Raw genomic sequence first — 7,234 nt, 5'->3', positions numbered from 1 at the left:
AGGGAAGAAGGGTGATAGGTACTTTTGCCTCATTCTGAAGCCTTGGAAGGAAGTACGCTTTCCCTAGGGGCCCTGCTGAAGAGGATAACATGGAATTTGGAAAGGCCAGGGCTTATGCCCTACCTGAAGGGGCCAAATTCAGTGAAAGGACTGGATCTCTGTTTGGGCAGTAGTTTCACAAGAAGACCTGTAGCTTCAGGGCTGTTCACCTCCCCACCCCCACCCTGCATCTTTCCCCAGGGCTGGAAGGGTGCCCACCAAGGACAAAAGGAGATGTGGGAACTGGGGCCCTAAGCCTGCTAGCTGTCAGAGGGATTGGTGCTACTGTGTTGCCCAGGACCCATGCCAAGGACTACTGCCTTGTTCCTAGCGCCATGCTTTTTGGGAGGTGGGGGTAAGCCATTTGGCCCATATGGCCAGGAGAAGAAGCAGGAGAGGTGGTAGGTCAGGTCCAGCTTTTATATCTTGTCTCTATTCCACAGAGCTGTCACCATGCCCCACTCGTACCCAGCCCTTTCTGCTGAGCAGAAAAAGGAGTTGTCTGACATTGCCCTCCGGATTGTGGCCCCAGGCAAAGGCATTCTGGCTGCGGATGAGTCTGTAGGTAGGTGGGGGGGGGCCTGTGGCTAGGTGGGGTAGAGGTAGCCAGAGAGTCCTGGGGGTGAGCTTGCTGCCCCTCTTTTGTTTGCCCCCAGGCAGCATGGCCAAGCGGCTGAGCCAAATTGGTGTGGAGAACACAGAGGAAAACCGCCGGTTGTACCGCCAGGTCCTGTTCAGTGCTGATGACCGTGTAAAGAAGTGCATCGGAGGAGTCATCTTCTTCCATGAGACGCTCTACCAGAAAGACGATAATGGTGTTCCCTTCGTTCGTACAATTCAGGATAAAGGCATTGTCGTGGGCATCAAGGTGCAGCCACTGGCCCTCGATGGGGCCCGAACATGGAAATAGATGTGTGTGTGTGTGTGTGTGTGTGTGTGTGTGTGTGTGTGTGGTGACAAGGGGGAATCCTGCCTGGGTTCAGCCCTCTGCCTGTGTTTCCCCTACAGGTCGACAAGGGTGTAGTGCCTCTAGCAGGGACTGATGGAGAAACCACTACTCAAGGTACAGGGTGGGTGGGTGAGGACCACAGGGTTGTTGGATGGTTGATGCTGGCCAAGAGGGGTGGAGTGATGAGGCTGGCATTATGCCTGCAGGGCTGGATGGGCTCTCGGAACGCTGTGCCCAATACAAGAAGGATGGCGCCAACTTTGCCAAGTGGCGTTGCGTGCTGAAAATCAGTGAGCGCACACCCTCAGCACTTGCCATTCTGGAGAATGCCAACGTGCTGGCCCGCTATGCCAGCATCTGCCAGCAGGTGTGTGTATGTTTGTGTGAGGGGGTCCGATGGGTGCCCTGTGCCTAGTGGGGAGAGGGTTACAAGGGCTTCCTCCCCTCCTACCTACTGCCCCTCCCAAGCTACTCTGCTCTTACCTGCAGAATGGCATCGTGCCTATTGTGGAACCTGAAATCCTGCCAGATGGAGACCATGACCTCAAACGTTGTCAGTATGTTACGGAGAAGGTGAGTCCACACCTAGGCACAGACACGTACAGCAAGGGCGGCCTGAGTGGGGAGCCTATTCCCCATAGTCCCTGGCTCAGATGCAGGCACTTTCCCCAAGCACTCTTTACTCTGCCCCAGAACACATCTGTGAGTTTGAGCCTCTACTGACTCTCACAGTCATGCCCACCTTCCCCTAAAAAGGGAGCACTGAGCAGGGGCCCAGAACCTTAGTAAACCTCCTCTGATCTCCAGGTTTTGGCTGCTGTGTACAAGGCCCTGAGTGACCATCACGTGTACCTGGAGGGGACCCTGCTCAAGCCCAACATGGTGACCCCTGGCCATGCCTGTCCCATTAAATATAGCCCAGAGGAGATCGCCATGGCAACCGTCACTGCCCTGCGTCGCACTGTGCCCCCAGCTGTCCCAGGTACTACCCTGCTTCCTAACTTGCTCCTGTCCCTAAGACCCATTCTCAGGTTCTTGTGGCCTTCATGGGGCCCATACCCTGGAAAATTAGGGAGTTGACCAATCAGTTTGTCTTCTCTTCTCTACCCTAGGAGTGACTTTCCTGTCTGGGGGTCAGAGTGAAGAGGAGGCATCGCTCAACCTCAATGCTATCAACCGCTGCCCCCTTCCTCGGCCCTGGGCCCTTACCTTCTCCTATGGGCGTGCCCTGCAGGCCTCTGCCCTCAATGCCTGGAGAGGGCAACAAGACAATGCTGGGGCTGCCACTGAGGAGTTCATCAAGCGGGCCGAGGTTGGGAGCTAGAGGTGGTGGTTGTGGGAGAGGGGCATAGCTAGGCAGGGGGCAGCCCCCAGAGACTATAGCCTGGGCAGGGTTTGGCACCTGTGGGCGGTGTCAGCCTGCTTACTCCACCTCCCTCCTACCCCCCACCCTCTTGCAGGTGAATGGGCTTGCGGCCCAGGGCAAGTATGAAGGCAGCGGGGAAGATGGTGGAGCAGCAGCACAGTCCCTCTACATTGCCAACCATGCCTACTGAGTGCGCATTCCACACTGCAGCCCTTGGCCTGGCCACCTGCACCCTATTTCGCCTATAGTTATGGCCAGGGCCAAATAGCCATGCAGAGCAGAGATGCCTCCAGCCAGCACTGAGTCATCTTTTTCTTGTCCTCCCCTCCCCTCTCCCATTGCTGCACCTGGGACCATTGGATGGGAGGATGGGGTGCCCCTTGTGACTGAGGGCAAGAGAAGTTGCTAGAAGTCAGAGCAGGATGCCTGGGTTTCCCCCTGCCTCCGCCAGCCCCCACAATTTCCCCATGATGTGGTAGCTTTCCTTGCCTGCCCTGTCTCCTGGGATCAGAGAGTAGGACACCAGAAATGACTCATGCCTTGGGTACATACCACATAGCAAATAAATGGTAGCAAAACATGCTACTTTGTCTGTCTGTTTTACATATCAAATTCCCACCTCAGTTTCTGATTTCCACTGTCTCTGGGCCCTCTGTGGAGGGAGTGGGGGTAGGTTTTGAGATTTACTGAGCTTTAAGTTTATGGGGGAGGGGCACACCCAATCACCATTCCCAGCTCAGGCTCTTGCTGGTGAGGTCCAAGGCTGGAGTATGGGCAGTATGGAGGGCTGCAGGTCCTTCAGGGACTGCCACCTCAGAGGCGCTGGGCTGCAGCTGAAGGATGGAGTAAGGCGAGACTTGTGAAATTCCTGAAGGCAGCTTTTGCGCAGAGCCCAAAACTGGGGTAAGGGGATAGGAGTCTTCCCACTTCTCCACTGTGTTGAACCCTGCCGGGGCGTGACACCTTCTGCTGGGTGTGTGGGGTGGGCACTGCAGGAACAGCACCTGGGCTCCTGCCCAACATGGAAAAGCCCCAAGGCTCAAGACTGCCAGATGGATCAGGGTATCTAGGAGGTTGCCAGGGGCTATTGCCCATTTCCGTTTGGGGGTAGATGAGGGCACAGAGAAGGCCTATTTGAGGGTCTGGGCAAGGATAGGCCTGGTGAGGTTTCGTGCCAAACTTTGACCACTTGGCTGGGGTGTGGGGGTACATCTAACACCTGGGTCTGTCTGAGGGGATGAAAAGATGAGAGAACCTGCTAGGTGTGTTATGTGTGAACTGGGGAGGCCATGCTCTGTGTAAAGTGCTCCACCCAGCTAATTATTGCAATATGGGAATGTAAGCCCAGGGTGACCTGCCCTTATATTAACAAAAATAGATAACACTTACATAGTACTTCCTTTTTTAAAAAAAAGATTTATTTATTTGAGAGGGAGAGAGTGCTTGAGCAGGGTAAGGGGCAGAGGGAGAGAGAGAATCTCAAGCCGACTCCCCATTGAGTGTGGAGCCTGATGCAGGGCTCCATCCCACAACCCTGAGATCATGCCCTGAGCTGAAACCAAGAGTCAGATGCTGAACTGGCTGAGCCACCCAGGCACCTCTATAGCAGTTACTATGTGTTCCTGGCAGGTCAGGCCCTATTCTAATCACTACATTTACTAACTCATTTACTACAACGCTGTATAAAGTAGATACTATTATTATCCCTATTTTAATATGAGGAAACAGGCACAGAGAGGTTAATTCTCAAGATCACGCAGGTGAAGTGATGAAGTCAGGATTTAAACCTAAGTGATCAGGATCGAGTCTGTGCTCATGAATTTTCAAAAATTTTAAGTATTCAGACTTTTACAAGTTGGAAATGAATTCAAATGAATTAAAAAAAATACTGGTGAGCCAAATATGCTAAAAAGGTACTTTTAGCTTGCCACCTCCATATTTGAGGCTTGAGGAGAGGGTGCCCAGAACAGGAGCTCTATGATAATGGATAAACAGTGATGCCATCGATAGGTGATATTTGGGTGCTTTCCGTGCCAGGATCTTTACATGAATGACTTTATTTTAAAGATTTTTTATTTATTTATTTGAGAGAAAGAGAGAGTGAGCAAATGAGAGAGAGAGAGAGAACGCGAGAGCACGCACAAGCAGCGGGGAGGAGCAGAGGGAGAGGGAGAAGCCGACTCCCCGCTGAACAGGGAGCCAGATGTGGGGCTCCATCCTGGGGACTCCGGGATCATGACCTGAACCAAAGGCAGATGCTTAACCGATTGAGCCACCCAGGTGCCCCTATTTTATTTTTTCAAGTAATTTCCACAGCCAACGTGGGGCTCGAATTTACGATCCCTAGATCAAGCCTCCCGCGCTCTACCGATTGGGCAAGCCAGGTGCCCCTGAATGAGCTCATTTTGGTAAATATCTCCATTTTCCAGATGAGAAAACTGAGACTTAGAGCTGCCTGTGGTCGCCCAACTAGTATTTAACGCCTGCAGAGCTTGCGCTCTTTATTCCTGGGACTAGGAGTGTGTTCTACGAGGAAGCGGGAGACTAACGAAGAGTCTTCCAGCAGCGCAGAAACCCGTGCACCTCCTCGACCGCCAGGGTGCAAGGCAAACTCCTTTCAAACTGGCTGACAGGCTCCTTGCGGACCCCGCTCCCCCTCGACCTCTTTTTCCTCCCCGCGCGCCTGGAGTGCGGCTTGCGATTGGCTGCAACCCCTGCCGTGGTCCCGCCCCCTCCTTGCGCAGCTCCGCCCTTCGGCGCCTAGAGCAACCGGAAGCAAGCATGGCGGCTCCCGGGGCAGCGGCTACAGACCTAGGTGCGGTGGCATTCGGGCGGGGCCCGCGGCTTGTGTATTGAGAGGGAGGAATGCGGGCTTTGGGGATTGTGGTGTGCTAGAGGTCCCGCGGACTGGGGGTCGGGGGGTCGTTTCAGACAAGATCCCTTCAGATTTGGGCGCGGGCCCTTCGCACAGGGACTTCTATGAACGCGGGCGGAGAGCCTCTGAGTGCCGGTTGCTGGGGCTCCTCCGCGTCAGGTGTGGGGCGGGCACCTAAGCCCACTTCCAGCGCCTCAAGTCGGTACCTCCGTACCCCCAGAGGTGGTCCGAGGCAAGCGGGCCGCTCTCTTCTTCGCTGCGGTGGCCATCCTGTTGGGGTTACCGCTCTGGTGGAAGACCACGGAGACCTACCGGGCCCCCTTGCCTTACTCCCAGATCAGTGGGCTGAATGCCCTGCAGGTGAGTCCTCGGTGGGAGAAGGCCAGGGGACAGCCCGCTGGCAAGGTGGAGACTCAGCTGATGGCCCTGATGCTCCTTACCCTAGCTGCGGCTCACGGTACCCATCACCGTCGTGTTTACCCGAGATTCAGTGCCATTGGACGACCAGGAGAAGCTGCCCTTCACCGTTGTACATGAGAGAGATATCCCTCTGAAATGTGAGTCCCTGGGGAGTCAGGGCTGCCTTTCTGGTCTGAGCTCAGTCCAGAGATGGGTTAGGTAGGAGGAGCATGAGTGTCCCTTAAAGGTAGTTAAAAATTTATATTAAAAGCCCTCTCTGAATGAACAGTGTGGATGGTTAGAAGAAAAACAACTTTAAATTCAGTGTTCACCGTTAAGGCGACAGTTTTATTCATAAAACAATTATGCTACCTGATGAGAAGCAATTAATGCTCATTAGGGCATAGGAGAGGAAGTGGGATACTTTACTAAGTGTTAGGTACTTTTCAGTACCAGGAATCTTGGGGTGAATGAGGAATTGATAATGGTTTAAAGAAATTTGTAGCCCAGTAGGGGAGAAAGACACTTAGATAAAGAAATCACAGTGAAGGGGCGCCTGGGTGGCTCAGTCGTTGGGCGTCTGCCTTCGGCTCAGGTCATGGTCCAAGGGTCCTGGGATCGAGCCCCGCATCAGGCTCCCTGCTCCGCGGGAAGCCTGCTTCTCCCTCTCCCACTCCCATGTTCCCTCTCACTATGTCTCTCTGTCAAATAAATAAAATCTTAAAAAAAAAAGAAATCACAGTGGAAATATGTAAGAAACTGAGATTGCGCTAAAGAAAGAGCCTTTAACTGGGAGGAAAGAAAGGCAGAGAAGGTTTTGAGGATGTCATTTTTAAGCCGGATTTTTAAAGGATGTGAAGGAATTCAGGTTAAATGGGGGAAGGGAGGAAGGGAACAGCATGAGCCAGTAATAATAATCGCTAATATTAGTTGTTCATTATATGCCAGAAACTAGGTGAAGCACTTTACATGTGTTGCCTCATTTAATCCTCTCTAACATTATTATCTCCATTTTATAAATGAAAAAACAGACAAGAGATTTTAATTTGCTCAGGATCACACAGCTAGCTAGTAAGAGGTGGAACTGGGATTTAAATCCAGGCCTGACTGATTCCAGTGTTCTGGCTTTTAACTGACAAACTCTACTGCCTCCTGTTTAGAAGCACGGAGGGGTGAATCAGCATGTTGGGGGATCTGTGAGCAGTTTTACTTTTCTGGAGTTTGAAGTGAAAGTTTGGGAGTGACTGGATGTGTAGGCCGAGTCCAGCCTGTGACGTGCCTGTATGCCATTTACTTTCTAGCTTTTTAACCTTGGTCACACACATTTAAAAAAAAAAAATCATTTCATGGGGCCCGTGGGTGGCTCAGGTTGTTAAGCTTCTGTCTGATTCTCCATCTCAGCTCAGATCTTTTTTTTTTTTTTTAAAGATTTTATTTATTTATTTATTAGAGAGCGAGTGAGAGAGAAACAGCATGAGAGAGGAGAGGGTCAGAGGGAGAAGCAGGCTCTCTGCTGAGCTGGGAGCCCGATGTGGGACTCGATCCCAGGACCCTGGGATCATGACCTGAGCCGAAGGCAGTCGCTTAACCAACTGAGCCACCCAGG

At 52.5% G+C, this 7,234-nt stretch overlaps 2 protein-coding genes across 2 annotated transcripts in view; both read left to right on the top strand.

The window, feature by feature from the left end:
* ALDOC (aldolase, fructose-bisphosphate C) overlaps nt 1-2,934 on the top strand; it is a 3,564-nt gene extending 630 nt beyond the window's left edge. Inside the window, exons 2-9 of the mRNA XM_006731584.3 lie at nt 483-604; nt 696-907; nt 1,048-1,102; nt 1,195-1,355; nt 1,478-1,561; nt 1,796-1,970; nt 2,101-2,300; nt 2,449-2,934. Of these exons, the coding sequence (XP_006731647.1) occupies nt 493-604; nt 696-907; nt 1,048-1,102; nt 1,195-1,355; nt 1,478-1,561; nt 1,796-1,970; nt 2,101-2,300; nt 2,449-2,544 (1,095 nt within the window). The 5' untranslated portion in view covers nt 483-492 and the 3' untranslated portion in view covers nt 2,545-2,934. The remainder of the gene's footprint in view (nt 1-482; nt 605-695; nt 908-1,047; nt 1,103-1,194; nt 1,356-1,477; nt 1,562-1,795; nt 1,971-2,100; nt 2,301-2,448) is intronic.
* Nucleotides 2,935-5,060: 2,126 nt separating this feature from the next.
* PIGS (phosphatidylinositol glycan anchor biosynthesis class S) overlaps nt 5,061-7,234 on the top strand; it is a 12,249-nt gene continuing 10,075 nt past the window's right edge. Inside the window, exons 1-3 of the mRNA XM_006731582.3 lie at nt 5,061-5,169; nt 5,450-5,589; nt 5,675-5,786. Coding sequence (XP_006731645.2) covers nt 5,136-5,169; nt 5,450-5,589; nt 5,675-5,786 — 286 coding nt within the window. The 5' untranslated portion in view covers nt 5,061-5,135. The remainder of the gene's footprint in view (nt 5,170-5,449; nt 5,590-5,674; nt 5,787-7,234) is intronic.

Source organism: Leptonychotes weddellii, chromosome 15 (genome assembly GCF_054177405.1).
Source record: "Leptonychotes weddellii isolate Sample4059 chromosome 15, ASM5417740v2, whole genome shotgun sequence".
Lineage (NCBI taxonomy): Eukaryota > Metazoa > Chordata > Mammalia > Carnivora > Phocidae > Leptonychotes > Leptonychotes weddellii.
The sequence above is the reverse complement of the archived record's forward strand: the minus strand, read 5'-3'. Positions and strand labels throughout refer to the sequence as shown.